Source organism: Epinephelus moara, chromosome 9 (assembly GCF_006386435.1).
Source record: "Epinephelus moara isolate mb chromosome 9, YSFRI_EMoa_1.0, whole genome shotgun sequence".
Classification (NCBI taxonomy): Eukaryota; Metazoa; Chordata; class Actinopteri; order Perciformes; family Serranidae; genus Epinephelus; species Epinephelus moara.
In genome coordinates this window covers 29,795,690-29,811,759 of record NC_065514.1, presented here as the reverse complement: position 1 = coordinate 29,811,759, position 16,070 = coordinate 29,795,690, and the positions used below count along the sequence as shown (strand labels likewise).

The 16,070-nt window shown below is 41.1% G+C and overlaps 1 protein-coding gene across 1 annotated transcript; it reads right to left on the bottom strand.

The window, feature by feature from the left end:
- Nucleotides 1-14,157: 14,157 nt before the first annotated feature.
- Nucleotides 14,158-16,070, bottom strand: foxd1 (forkhead box D1). Its single transcript, XM_050053048.1, has one exon. The coding sequence runs from the start codon at nt 15,802-15,804 to the stop codon at nt 14,788-14,790; it is 1,017 nt and encodes a 338-aa protein (XP_049909005.1). The 5' UTR covers nt 15,805-16,070; the 3' UTR covers nt 14,158-14,787.

The window sequence follows — 16,070 nt, the reverse complement described above, 5'->3', positions numbered from 1 at the left end:
GACACAGACACTTTGAAATCCATTTTAGTGGCCAGAGCGTCTGAACTGCAACACATCACTAGAAATCTGATTGGAATCGCACTTCAAACCACCTCCAAATGTGGTTTGGAGCTGATTTGCAAAATCACATTTCATGTGGGTTTTTTGCTGTCAAGACTTTCTAAAACCAATCTGGATATGTCAGAAAGCATATTTGGGCTGGCAGTCTATACAAGGCCTATGTCATATTGGCTACCAGGGTTAGGAAATACAGTCACAACTTGAGAAACAAGTTAAATGTTTTGGAGGGGGGTAAAACTGATTAATATTGAATATTTTTTCATCCAGATGGCCTGAAGAGTCATTAGGGATTCTGGAGATACTTTCAGAATAGGGTAAGTACGTAACAATCTTTTTGGGGTTTTCAGAGATTGCAGCCCATGGTTAGCACTGTAACTCAAATGTAACAGTAATACACACAACTTAATCACCAGAAGAGTGTTGGCATTGTACATTTCTGCAGACCACAGATATGTTTGTACGTAATTATGTAGCAAATACATGAAAACTTAACATCCAATAATGCTGTGGTGACTGTGTGGTTATATTTAGGCACAAAAGCCACTTAGTTCAGAAAAGATTTGGCTTAGAAAAACTACAACAGGTCGCTAAAACACAACCGGTTTTGTTGTTTGTTGGTCTCCAACAATGGTCTGCAATGGTCTGCAGCTTCACAGACATCTCACATCTCAGGCGTCATCTCAGGTGTCGCATCATCCACCACCCCCTCCAACCCCAGATGAGTTCAACTCATATACTTTGTCACTTTAGAAACATTGATATGATAAGTATGAATCGTACAAACGTACTGTATTTGTGGTTCGCAGAAATGTACAATGCCAACATTTTCCTCTGGGGACTGGGCTGATTTGCAAGACCTGCAAACTTTGGGTAAGGTAAGCTAACTACCTACTGGCTCTGGCTGCATACTTACCAAACAAACATGAAAGTGATATCAATCTTCTCATATAACTCCAGGCAACCAAGAAAAATGGCCGTATTTCCTGAAGTTTCATACTACTAGTTTAAGAGCAGATGGATTCAAGTACCTTGCTGTACTACAACTTTGCACCACCATGATGTCCAATAAAACAGTGTTTCCATTTGGAAATTAGTAGACAGATTTGTAATATGTTGGTAGGAAACTTCCTTTTCCAGACAGATTTCATTTTCAAACTTCACTTCCAACCTATATTACTTTCAAATACTTTAGCTGTTCATCGTGGCTGTGTGTGCTAATTGGACCTGCTTTTTATTTCTTCTCTGACGTTAAGTTATAGCAGCTATTACATTTTTGAGAGGTTTACTGGTGCATGTCCTTATTTATTCATGAGAGCTGCCTCTTGATTTCATAGACATCTATAAACTAATCTTTATTGTACTGTAGTTTTAGAGCCATAGAAAGGGAGGCGACAAATTTGTTTTACTCTAAGTAAAAGAGTGTAAAAGTTTCCATCTAAAACTCACATACGCTCTAGTTGCAACAGTAGGAGGAGGGTTAGAGTAGAATGAGGTACATGTGGGAGGAAAAGTTCCACAGCTAACAAATGATCAGCATTCAGATGCACAGATTTATGTGCTCGCTCTGTGATATCCTAGCACCATCCAACCAGCACTGCATTTCACCCCTCTTCCCTCACCGGCACATGGTAACCCTATCCCCTCTGGTGTCGGGCAGAGAAATGGAAACACGCTGATCTGTGTAGCATATGTGCTCAGACTGGACTGAGACCATGTCCTGGACCCCCTACCGCTTCGTTCCACCTGAGTGCAGAGTGACGGGAGAGGATGGAGAGATCAAGAAGAGGAGACCAGTGCGGCCAGTGAATCAATTAAGCTACTGTAAAAACAACAAGCTGCACAGGCGGGTGGAGAAGTCCCAGCTGTCAGAGTTGTTGCTGCTGTCTGCATCCTGTCTGCATGCGGCTTCAGACAACCTCTTCTTGGATTTGTTGTTAAGTTTGTTTTGTAAGTTTTAGTAGTTAAACAAGTCATTCTCTAGCTGGAATTCAGGAATGGGTTTCAGGAATACATAAAATTCCCTTCAACTTATCTCTCATTAACAAACACATGGTGGGTTCATTCAGATGGCTTTCAGGAAACATACCAGGCTCTTTTTTAAGCAAATTATTAATATTGTCAAAATTCTCAACTATGTTTTTCTGGCACCTAATAGCTTTGGTTTTAAAACAAGAACTCACTCTGTAATCCAGCTTTGTTGAAAGTTTCCAAATGTATTATTCCATCATGTTTGAGTTGGCTGCATCGGCCTGCAGCCCTGTACATGAATCAGTAAAGAATAAACAGCCACTGAAGACCATCCAGGGCATCGTTTGAGAAACGTCCACGGCTAAAGAAACAAATACAGTCTTTAAACAAATTTTGATATTGTTATCTTAGGCCTCACATACAGCAGATCTCAATTAGTAAAGCACTGCATATGGTCAGCATAACCCACGATAATCCTGCAGAGGAACATGAAAACATGTCACAATGTTTTATCGTCAGAGTTCAAGTTGTTGTCATTCATTTGGCATTTTTTTGTTTGGTTGCTTAATTGGAAAGTAAATAGTGAAGATACAGATACAGTAGAGAGCTGCATGCGCAAGAGCCCATGGGAAATACCTGATCAAACACTGCACGCAAAAGGCCAGAGCTGACCTCTGGACTTACTGTCATTATCTTTCATTTTACTTATGTATCTCAGGTGCTTAGTCTCTATAACGATACCAAACTAATTATAAGAGACTAAATCATGGCCGTATGAATACTAAAGTAAAAAAACAAATTTCCCCAGTGCCAACTACAGACTGTATGAAATATTGGATGTAGCCACTGCGACATCACCCACTGGTTTGTGGACACCTGCATAGAGCATATCAGTCATCACCATCTTGGATGTTCGGAGCACAAGTGACCATATTTGGATGAGAGGGTGGAGCTATGGATGAGCGAGGGGTGTATCTAACTCATAGACTGATGCCTTGCAGATGCCTTGCTTGTCACTGAAAGCAGCTTTCCTCAATTATGTGTAACTTTAGGCCTAAACTGTCAACAGGTGAGTTATATAAAAATTCACTCCCTGTACAGTTGTCATAAAAAGGTAAAATTATTAATACAGACGAAAACCGTTTTTTGTACCAGGCTGTAAACATCTTCATCTCTGCTGTAAAGTTGGGCGTTTTAACATAGGGATCTACCACATTTGAATTCTTTTTTTTTTTTTTTTTAATAACTGCTTAGCCTTCACAGCCTTCAAGCAAATTATGCAACGGTGGGCCACTGGGCACAGATATGCAAAAAGCCCCACCACCTCTCCTAATTAAGAGCAAGACACACAACCCATGTGTCACCACAGTGATTTGGTTTCACAACCCCTTTCTGTAGTAATTTTGTGTGTCTTTGCAGTTCCTTTGCATCTCTTTGTGGTCATTTTGAGTTTCTTCATGGTTGGTACTTGTTCATTTGAGTGACATTTTGCAGGTGAAAGCCAAGGGGGCCCATGGTACTTTGGGGCCCTGGGCCTGTGCCTCGTATGCCCATTCGGTAATCCACCCATGAGTTATATATAGTCACATACCACAAATATGTGAGAAAATGATCCATATGTGAAAAGGTGAATTTATGCTATACATTTTTCTGGTAAAAATCGTATTTGATTAGAATTTTAATTAGTTGTGACCTCATGTGTAATATATTAAAAAATAAAATCAGAAAATGTATTTAGTCTAACAATTATCATAATCATCCTTCACAACTCACTGTGTCTATTTTGAGGTGTAATGTGTAAACTCAGTCAGTTTGTTAAAACTCCTAAATTGCTCATTGAATTATTAACCTCAACACTGTAAATATGAAATGAAATAAGCACTTTGATAGCTGGCAGCTCCTCAGTGGCCACATCATCAGTATCATAGAGTCAGAGTAACAGCACAGTTTCATAGTAAAACAGATATGTTGCTGTTTGGAGAAGGCTGCTTGCATAATGATCACACTGAATTACCACTATTGGATGGCGGTAATTAGTCTTGGTGTTCACATTTAAGAGTGTGTGTGCACTGATGGTATGTGGGTGTGTAAAAGCCACTTTTGCAGCTTTGCCGTGTACGAGAGGGCAAAATGGAAGCATAAGTGAGGCACTCTGAACATTGGAGATAAAACATGTGGAAAAAACCCTAAGCAGAGTGATTGTAGATTCAACTGGGATACATGAAGCGAGTTCACATTATGGAACTTCAGTAAACACACAAGATGGACCTCTTTACTGCTCCGTGAACTGTTGCAATTTGTGTGAATTGAGTAGGAGAGCAGCTTTTTGGGTCCTGATCAGGTATATTTAGCTTGTAAAAGCAGAGGAGATACATTAAAATTCAGCCTGTAAATTTAGCCTGTGCTAACACTAGAGTTAGGCTACATTTCAGCAGGTCTGCTGCACCCTGCTACGTCCTGAATATGTATCCAGTTACCTGCCAGTGGAGCCACTTCACATATCCAACAGAGTTCCGTTCAGAATTGGCGGGCCTGGCCACCCTGAAGCACAGGGGCTGCTGGACACCCCCCTTGGTGAAGTTATACTTTGATAGAGGCCCCTGAAAATGTTGTGACGGGGAACAGGAAGTGCTTACTGCCTTGGGAGGAAATATCAAATAGAACAGCATCTTTTTTTCCACTTCGGTGAGATCTTGCCAGTTAGATATTTTCTATAGCAAGTTTTAGCACTGGCGCGCCACACAAAAGGGGACTTTTAGCAGGACCTCGCTAGAATATACAGTGTTTTTACAGTTTTTTTCCTCCCTTTGAGAGAGTCAACATTGTTGTTGCACACTAGGTGTATGTTTTCTGTCATTATTTTACCAAACCTGTGGGGGGGACAGAAGGGAATGGAGAAGGGTTTGGTAAAAAAAAAAGCCAGCATCAATCTCCAGAAAGTTTCTCTACTGGCCTTAAACCAATCAACTTTAAAGTGATTTCACTGTCGCAGACAAATTTTCAATGTTGGAGTGAAAAACAGAAGTTTTACCTAAGCTGGTGCACGCGCCCGTGATCTCGATTTTTTGGTGCTAGTTGGTCATAAAGGTCAGTCCAAGCTGTCTTTTTCTTGTCTTGACGTTTCATTTAACCAAACCTGTTTGATATTACTTTTTTTGTTTTGGCTCATGCAAATACACTTGACATGAACATTGTCACCACATATAGGTTCGAGTCAAATGACTTGGACTCAGTCTAGACTGAAGTCATAAATTTGATTGCTTTAGACTCGACTTGACAAATTCAAAGATGATTTGCAACTTAACTTGGACTTAAACGCCAATGACTCTGGACTTCATGAGCCTTTTGTCTTCTCCCAAGCACAAATATTAAAAAGTATGTTATTTAAAAATGTGCCATCAATCATTTCATTTCCTGAATCAACTGACATTAACACTATTCATTCCCAGAAAGTTGATATGTAATTCCCCAGATCTATTTTGTCTGAACCAATCTTACAGCATCCAATCAAGTTGTAGCAGAGATCCAAGAATACCAAGATCATTTTGTTCACTTACAAAAACTATGGTGGTCACCAAAAAATAAATTGCAATACGCAAAACATGCAGGTTGAAAATTACAAAGGGAGATGCAGCAACTTCCAAGAAACCTGTCTCAACAGAAATTCAAATTTAATATTTTATGCTGTTGTTAAAACAGAATCACATTTGACGAAGACCCATAAGGACTCGTTTAGGACTCAAAACTCAAAGTTTATAATTAAAGACTTGTCTTGGGACTTGTCAGTCTTGACTTGGGATTTGAGTGCAAAGACTTTGGACTTATTTGTTACTTACAAAACAATGACTTGGTTCAGCCTCTGCCAACTGGTGCTCTCTCTCCAGCACCAAACAAGAAACAGCAAGAGGAGTAGACAGCAAACATGGAGGGGACCTCAGTGTGGCGCAAGAACATGAACAAGTCTTTCTCATTCTCTTTGCTAGAAACTGGTGGAGTTGTGGAGTGAACTCGGGCGTACTAGAATGTATTTTAGTGAGAAATCTTAATTTTCTGAACAGTTTGCCTCTCATCCTCCCAGTCTCCTCCCACGAAAATAGCACAGCTAACCAACAGAGCCTTTTAGTGATTTAAGGTGACAAAATCCAAAATGTAAAGTTTGTACACAAATACAGTTTATGGATTATACTGATGCCAAATTGACAAGAATACTGTTGACATGTGACTGCCAGCATGCTGGTATACCAGAAGTAAAAGAGACATGACAAGCGTGACATGTAACACAACGGTTTTGGCTTCTAGTGTGACATTTAACATATGCATCGGCGATTCTTTATAAACAATAACAATGGCATAACATGGCAATAAGAGTTATTTACTGTCCCTGTCACATGGCAGCTGATCTCGTCCTCTGCTTGGAGGGTAACAAGCTCCCAAACCTCATTGTTTACCCAATTTTCAGGCAGTTTCAGGTTCTGTTCTACTTTTTTGAGTTAGCTGCTAACTGCTTCTAGCTGCTTTTAAATCTCCTAGTGGTGGGTCACACACATAACAAATCATCAAAACATTATGCCCATCCCGTTCCATTTGGCACTGTTACTAGTTCCGCTGCCACCTCAAAGGTGAGACAACTCTGTCCCCCATTCTGCGATTGTATGTGAGGCAGTGAGGCCAAATAATGGTGAAAAATTTCCACTTTGAACAGGCAGTGTAAAGGGAGCTATTGACTCTGCAAGATCCCCTTAATCTTTGCAAAATATTACTGTCTGTGACTAAAAACTCACATTGCTTTTAGATGTTAGAGGGCGTAAGACATTAGTGACTGCAGGCCACTGTGAGCTGTACATGCACACATGCAGTAAATGTTGGGAAATGAACACTTAAATACTCACATATACTGTATTTCCTCTCATTCCTTCCCCCCCAGTAAGTGTTCTTTTTCCAGGCATTACCCAGTCATGACTCAGAGGGCAGTTGACAATTTAAGAACGTGTCTTTCTGAGGCATTTTCCTCACCTCGACAATGTCATACATAACCATGCAGTGTGTGATCACAAAATCAAAGCTCAGATCCCTAATATGTTGCAGAGGGTCATGGTTTTGTCTTTTATGTGGCTCACATTCTGGCTACATCCAAGAGTCGGGGTGCTTGTGAGTGTGTCCTAAAATCTCTGGATCTAATTGTGGGTCGATCTGTTGCTGTGTGAAGAGCACGTATGTCAAATATTGAGACAGATTCGGGCAAACTTCCAAAAGCCTGAGAAGACACAAGCGACACAGAAAGAGGTGGGGCGGCTCAATCCCCACCACTTAAATGCTCAGCTCCAGCGTCTCCCTGCTCCTTTCAGAGATCGGAGTCATCTGCCATAGACACTTTGTGGTCGAGTCAATGAGGCGGAGAGCTGGAGAAAGAGGAGGATGGGGGGGGAAGACATATACAAACAGGAGGGAATGTTCGGGGGAGGAGAGGGGAAGGATATTTAGGAAAGGAAAAGTGAGGAGTGAATGGGCCTACATGGGTGGCTTCCAGTGTTGACGTTTTTCCCTTTTGAGTGACAAGGCCATCGTCATTGAGGAGTCGATGACATAACGCAGAGGATGCAGACTGAAATTTAAACTTGGAAGCTGTTTGAGGAAGCCAGAGTTTGAACTACCCCCCCACACCACCCCTCCACCCATCTACACAAGGGCATAGTTTTTGTTTCAACATTGGGGGGGACACATACGCATGGGCAAATTATGAGACAGTCGGCCCCTGGACATGCATATGCAAAGGGCCACACCAACTCTCCTACAGACCTGCAAGACATACAGTCAACTTTTTATTTCTTTTTTTTTGTTGTGTGTGTGTTCAGCATCTCTTCGTAGTTAATATGAATTTTTTACAGTTTTGTATCTCTTTGATAATTTTATGTGCAGTCATTTTGTGTCTCCTTGTGGTTGTTTTGTGTCTGTTGTTGTTGTTTTGTTTTGATGAGGTCATTTTGTGTATCTTTTGGTAAAAAAATGTTGGTCATTTATGTCTCTTTGTAGTCATTTTGTGTCCTGTTCTTGTCATTTTGTTTCTTTGAGATCACTTTGAGTCTCTTTGAAGTAATTTTGTGTATTTCTTGGTCATTTGTATCTGTTTGCAGTCATTTTGTGTCTCTTTGTTGTAATTTTGAGTCCCTGCCTGATCAATACCTGTTAATTTGACTGACATTTTGCAGGTGAAAGCTAGGGAGGGGATGCTGACACTTTGGACACTTTTGTGAAAATTTGTGCATATTCTGCATCAATTCATGGTGATGTCATTAATTATAATTAATTCTGACACTTTTTTGGACAAATGCACATATATATGTTCTAAATATTAAGGGGTATGTGTCCCCTGCACCCCCCCAAAATCTACACCCATGCATCTACACAAGCATAAATGCACCACATATGTATACACAAAGGCAAGCGTTTTTCGCCTGTCTGGTTTACTGGTTTTGAATATATCCTATATTTACTGAGTGTACCGTTGTGTGTTAGATTGCTGGCAGTCTGTGTTTAGAAGCTCAGAGGAAATGTTTGGGTTCTGCCTTGTGTCAGCTGCAGCCATTGGTGTGGATTACCTGTGGGTGTCACGATGATGAACGGGCTGCAGGAGCTCGATGAAGTGTTTACGACCGAAAGGCGTTGTTGCATGTAACTAATCAGGCCTGAAGCTGGTAGAGCTTCTTTGGCAGAGCCCTACTGAACGGTAAGGCGATGATGCTTAATGATGTGTAGGATGCAAACGGTCAGCGGATGCTGCGGTGACATCACACAGCTGCTGGAGTCAGAAGCCTTTGGAGTGACCACAATTTGGGACTTTCCAACTGTGGCTGTATGTGCAGTCGATTTCTTTTTGTTCTATTTATTGTTGTAACCTAAGTAGGAGATGTCTAGGTAACCTCTGTACTTTGTTTCAAGTGGACAGAATAATAAATTCTGCTGTAACAAATGGTTTGTTTCAAGCCGCCTGTTATTTTATCATCACATTCTGCACAAGCGTGATGGATAAGCTACGGGCCCCCAGTTGTTTGTATGAGCGGATAGCATGCCAAAGCAAACACGTGCAGGGCTAAAAAAGTGAAAAATGCAGTGAGAGGCAGCAACATAATTCTGCAGCAGATCCCGGATCTGCGAGTTCACACCGGGGTGAGACAGGCAAGATGTAGAACAAATAAAAACACCTCTGAAAGTCTTCAGCTAAATAAATTATGTGCAAGGACGCGTAAGCTTGCACTTCATGAAGTGGTGAAAGCTCGGTGTTTCTCCCCGGCCTGTCTGGAGCGAGGTGGCCTGGAGCCAGAGTCTTTAATTCCTCTGTCAAACAGCACTTCATGCATCTCTACAGCTGTTACTGTAACTGGGAGTCTCATCATGTGTACTCATCACTGCTGCACGCTCAGGCACTGTACTTCCACCATCACTCTGTCTCTGTAGGGGAGCAAAAGTGCTAAAAACATGATGAAAGCTTTGTTCTCCTTTTTGTTAGCAAGCTCTGATGTGAGGACACAAAAAGAAAGAAAGAAAGAAAGAAAGAAAGAAAGAAAGAAAGAAAGATGTAATGGGTCAGAAAAAGAAAGAGCAAAAACGATGGCATTACAAAAGGGGAAAAGCAGAATGTATCCCAAAGCCACTCTTGTGTAGCAGGTCCTTGCAATTCTGAGCAGCCTCTAATTAGGGTAGTATTCAGGGGTGGCATTAGTTCCCAAACTTTTTAATGGGGTGGAAAGCGGAGCTCCTTTTAGAGAGAGGGGATAAGTGTAGCGACTGTTCCATACACTGAATAGCAGATGGAGAGATTCTGCACCTCCCTGGGAGGTATTCACTCTTTTTACTCTTTTTATTTTTTTTTTTTACATTTCATTCCCTGTACTCACCCTCTTTTCCTATTGCTCTCTTTTTCTTCATATTTCTCGACACATTTCACATCAACAGATGTTCTCAGAGTTTACACACATTATTCTTGCTTCTAATTTAAATTAACTGATCCGAGGGAAAACAATTGAAATGTAGTCCTTCAGTCAACTCTGGCACATTAACAGTGCAATGTGCATTAACATATGCATAGGTTTGCCTCAAAACTACTTTTTTTTACAAATTTATTTTTTATGGATCAAACAGGAATTAATACAAAATTAATTCCTGACCTCACTATGAAAAGGAAACTTTAAAATACTAAATATATTTTAAACTTGTGCCAAGATATACAAAAACGTGGAAACACATAATTTCTAATATGCATTATGTAGGATCTTTTAGCTGCATCCTTCCTTTAAAATGTCTTACTTTGAATTTAAAATCCTTTGAAATTAAAAAAAAAAAATGAATAAATAAACATTTACATTGCATTTATGTTCTCAGACAAAAAATGCTGTTTTGAATTAATTTCCACTATTTGTGCTATAAATTAAGATTATTATGATAATGGTGATTTTTTTAGAAAGTATAATATCAAACAAATTTTTAAAAATCACATAAATAATCCTCACTGAGGACTTCCGGTTACACCTAATGCAGTGCACCTGGGGCTGTAAATAATTAAACATTTTATAGAGGCATAATGAGGCCAGAAACATGACATGTTCACTATTTAACTCTTTTGCCAACTGTTTTTAGTGAGATAAATTAAATGAATGTACAGGTCAACTTGCATTTCTTATTTATTAGTGAAGGGTTATAAAAGTGTAGTTGTTGGCGTTTTTATATCATAGTGCTTGTAGGCTTATTTTATTAACCTTCAAATATTTCTAATTGGAGGAAAAACAAATATTAGTACAAAATTTTACAGCGTGGAGTCATTAATAGGCTAAGATGTACAAAAATGATAGCTCATTAAAGCAACACACCAATGAATATTAATATAACTGTACGGTTATACTGTACAGTACTGTTTTTTTATTTCATAGCTCAACACATTTAAAGCCAGGAGACATTTATAAAACTTATTTTACAGTTTGAATCCAAGTAGTGTATTCTCATTTGCTGCCAGTTTTCTGTCTTTACAACACATTTGTGAAGTGAGGACAAAAGCTGATGAGGTCAGTGTGAGACTTACTTATTCAGCAGGACCATAAAGGTGTCCAAAGGCAGCCCAAAATGACCTGTTTACCGGCCCTGCAAGTTTTTAACTAAAGTAGCTAAAAGTCTTTACTGCTTCCTTTGAAATATAGATTATTCTCACAGCCTTGAATGTCCCAACACATTTACCCAAAGCCCAAAGTCTTTTATGGGCTGAGTGTGGTGCTTTATCCCCTCTCCTCATGACCTGTGACCCAGCAGGATAAACTGCTAACTGAGCTTCAGTCATGCTCAAGACGGCTGATGCCCACATGATCCATGACATTTCATGAAAAGAGCCTTTTTTAACTGCAGGACTTTACCTACCTATTTGTTGCTGTTGTTAGTGAATAACGACCCAAATTCTTAGTAGATCATTGCAGACATTTTGTCACCTGTATGCACAGATAGTATATCTTTACCGATCTGTGTTCAGCTTTGCTGTCCTTGTCCTCAACGATCTGTCTATTTATATCTATCTATCTTTCTGGAAACCGCATTTGGAACTGTGTGTAAGTCCAAGAGAAACGAAATTCCGCCGTCAGATTCCCTATATGTTTACATACTTGGAAAAAGAAGCTGATTCTGGTTTTAATATGAGGTTTAATATTTTACTTTTGCTTATTGGTGAGTGAACTCATTAACCTTAAACATAGCCTGCTCCATTTTAAACACTCCTACTGACTTCCTTTCATTTTTATTTAAATATTAGGCGCTACACTGTTTAATCAGTCTGTTTAATTATCTATAAGTTCTATTACAGAGTGCTACTACTGCTACTCCTAATAATAACAATAATAATAATTATTATTATTATAAATGAGTGGGCCTATGTATGGGCCCACTCATTTATAATGAAATGTTTGCTCCTGGAGTGATTTTTTCCTGGAGTCCCATATTTTTCTCAGTACAAAAATTGTGGAACAAAAATGTGGAACCATTTTTGGTGATGTGATATACAACTACACCATTTTAATCAACCTCACTAGTGTATGTAGCCCACTGGCTTAGATAGACAGATGGATAGATAGATATCGCCGTGATCGACCGTCAGCCACGCGCACGTTATGTTATTGTTATTTATGACTTTATTTTTTCACTGAGCCTTTTTTTTTTCATTTCACCCTGAAGTCTCTTGAGCTGCGTCATGGAAGCGCCAGAATCACATAAAAATATAATTTACAGTGTTGCCATAGTTCAATATATCACAATAACACAGGCCCTGAGAGGCGTAAAGGAGAGTTTGACTTCATTCACTCTTCATGAAACGTGTTTTCAATATGGCGTTTGGATGCTTGGGGAAAGCAGTGTTTCCAGAGGAAGTGTATAAATTATTCCAAGCCCAGGATGAGTCTGCATAGGCTACATTTTAGCCATAACAAACCGAACAGAAATATTATTTAAATATTTGAGATATACCACATGCGATAAAACACCGTGAGAGGGTCATAGTTTTCACTATAGAATACCTCTAATAGGTAACACACACTATTAGTGTATCTGGAATATACTTACATTATATATTGAAAATTCCCATAAAAAATCCCATAAATTTCAATTAACCACATATACAATGCCCACATACTTTTATTGTGAAAGTACAGCAACTGGAAAAATCCCGCGCGGGTATTGACGTTATTATAATGTGTCTCGTCTTATTAATTAATCTGGCCTCTTCCCTGTTTAACCTTCTGTTTTTGTAAACAAGTCCATACAGTACAACTGACCTGCTTCCCTGCTCCTGCTCTCCCTCTCCCTTCAACGTGTGTGTGTATGTGCCTGTCTGTCTCTCGTTGCGTGTTACATCATCACGCAATAGCTGTCCTCCCGTGGCCTAGTGAACTGGCTCTAAGCGCTGCACCAATTTAGCTATCTACTACACACACGTTGCTTTGAATCAGGGGATGCAGACACACGCAGTCGACGGGCGCACACATCCAGTCACGGAAGCAGCGCTGCTGTACAGTAAAGGCTGCATACAGCAGAGCTCGTGAAATATTCACAAAGCAGAGGTCTGACACAAGCAGCATCACACAGGAGTTGCAGCCCTGCAGCTTCAGCACCTGCTTCAGACTTAGAAGTGTTTTTTTGATGATTAAAATATAATAAATATTAAGTAATCCACTTCCAGGTCTTTCTTTATAATATCTCCTTATGGTGCGTAATTATCTCCAAATTTCTGCGCTTCTGCGTAAAAATGGCACACTTTGGCTTTTTGTGTCAAACCACATGCTCTTTCCTATATTGGGGCAAAGTGAAGGTGAGCTAACACAAAATAATGGTGAGTGGATTAAGATGGTTTTAACCTCCACTACACATCCGTCCATGAGCCCTGTTGGCCCCGTGGCGCGCCAGAGCGAGACTCCAGGAGCAAACATTTCATTTTCTCTGGGAACAAACTGTGTCAAATAAGAGCAGATAATGAAATATTACACCAGGAGTGTTTTCTCAAGAGCTGACCAGCTGTCGACATCAGCACCGGTATAATCACCGACCTGAAGCAGGCAAAATACAGCCCCTGTCTCACCCCGCTGACACCTTCCTGTCCGCTCACCGTAATTACGAGGATGAGTGTGAGAGAGGTCAGATGGACACGCAGGGCCTCGTGTGCGCATGTTCCAAAGCACTGACATTAGAGAGTGTGCAACATCTGAACAAACTGTTTGATCTCATAAACAACATACAGAAATGTTTGTGTGTGTGTGTGTGTGTGTGTGTGTGTGTGTGTGTGGTGTGTGTGTGTGTGTGTGTGTGTGTGTGTGTGTGTGTGTGTGTGTGTGTGTGTGTGTGTGGCTTACACACGCTTTCTGAAATTGAAACACTCTCCACCCAAAGCCATACAGCTGTTATTCTACTGTATTTGGGTTGTTGTTACTGTATCCTCTGATTGATTACCATAATCCCAATGTAGAGACCCTTTTAAATCAATAACACTTCCAACTTTAGTTTTATGGCAACATTAGTTAGCCTAATTAAGTATAAACCCCGGGTTTATAGTGGCACTACAGGCCCAGGATGCTGGACGTTATTTAATAAATTTATTTCCAAACAAATTACTTTTTTGCAAAACGAAATTTATTCTTGTTGAAAAACAAACTGTGTAAAAATATCACACTTCAATTACACAATACTTGCCCAAAAAATGTACAATGTTTTATTACTGAAATAAACACACACTGCATATTATTATTATTATAAATGTATGACTTGGCTCTCTGTGTTTTTTTTAATACAAACTTCAAATCAAAACCATTAAAAAAAGTTTTGATTTGCCAAACTAATAAAAAGAAAACATGGATGTGTTTGACACAAATACATTATTAGCCTATTTTAAAAACATGTGATCATTTATAACCTGTCCATTAAGTCCTGAGACGCCCTAAAACAGTGACTGAAATGAATTACTTCATGGAAAATACAAGGAAAAGTTCGTGGTCAACAGTCTGATTCACACCGAGAAAAATGAACATAAATATATCTTTTTAAACAGCATGAATATAGGCACAAATAGTGTTTCTTTATGTCCATCATTCAGCTGCGTGCTATCAAACAAACATACAAAAATAATCCTACCTTCAAAGAGGGGCGTTTTTTGTTTTTGTTGCTTTCTTTTTTTAGTTTCTTGAAAAGTTTGTTGTTAAGACATTTAACAGTCGCTATGCCGCTGACAGCTCTGTTTGGAAAGTTTTATACCGGGTGTAAAACAGCTCCGGGATGGACGGTCTGCGGCTGACCGGCCGCTGAGGGCCCCAGAGAGGACGGTAAGACCGGGATAACTGCCGGAGAAGTCCTGGAGGGGCTCAGGGACCCCCCGATGATACTCTCTATGGAGAAGGGAGACCGCTGCACCGGAGAGCTGGACTTCTGCACCGGGGCTGCAGCCTGCACGCTGGCTGATCCCAGACTGGAGCTGAGCTGAGGGTAAAACCTACTCCTGGCTAAGTCCGTGGTGGTGGGCATCAAAGACGGTGCAGGGATAATGGTTCCCGTGTGTGCGTGTGAATGCCTGGAGTGCTGCTGTTGTTGCTGCTGCTGCTGCTGTTGGAACGCAAAAAGTGCAGAGTGTGTGTGGTAGGACTGGAGCTGGATGCCGTATCCTCCGCAGCCGTACGGTCCGTACCCATACGCAGCAGCGGCGGGGATAAAACTGTTGTGTTCCCGCAGCAGGTCCTGCGCCTGCTGCCGCTTGAAGCGCTTCCTCCGCCTCAGAAAGCTCCCGTTGTCAAACATATCAGCCGACTCCGGGTCCAAGGTCCAGTAGTTGCCCTTCCCAGGGTTCCCGGGCTCCCTCGGTATCTTCACGAAGCAGTCATTTAGGGACAAGTTGTGTCTGATGGAGTTCTGCCAGGCCGGGAACTTCTCCCTGTAGTACGGGAAGCGGTTGCTGATGAAGTCGCAGATCTCGCTGAGAGTCAGCCTCTTTTTGGGACTCTGCAGGATGGCCATGGTGATTAAGGCGATGTAGGAGTAAGGGGGCTTCACCAGGGTGTTCTTGCCCGCCGGCTTGTAGGTATCCCTTGAGGAGGTGGAGCTGTCCAGGCACGGAGGAGGAGAGCCAGCCAGGAGGATGCCGTCGTGCATCTGTGCCACCTCGTCCACGTAGGAGCGCGTCTGGTTGTCTCCATCCTCCCCTTCGCCGACCACGTCTATGTCGGTCTCTTCCGAAAGGATGGAGGCATCCGACATCTCTGAGCTCAGAGTCATGGCTCACACACGGCTGTGCCCCTCCGACGCCAGATGAGGAAGACGATGAGATGCACAAGCTGCCCTGCCCTCCCTCTTCAAAAACTCATATGAGGAGGGGGAGAGGAGAGGAGCACGTGTCGCCGTCGCTGAGAGATGTCCCCCTGTTTTCTCGCTATTTCCATATGTTTTCAGGGTTTTCTTTTTAAATAGCCGACTAACGAGCAGTCCCGTCGATGCCAAGCGGGGAAAATGTGCAGGGAAACCTGCAAACGGGTCAAACCTGA

Coding starts and splice junctions, on each gene's coding strand:
- foxd1 (XM_050053048.1), bottom strand. CDS start 15,804: ATGACTCTGAGCTCAGAGATGTCGGATGCCTCCATCCTTTCGGAAGAG.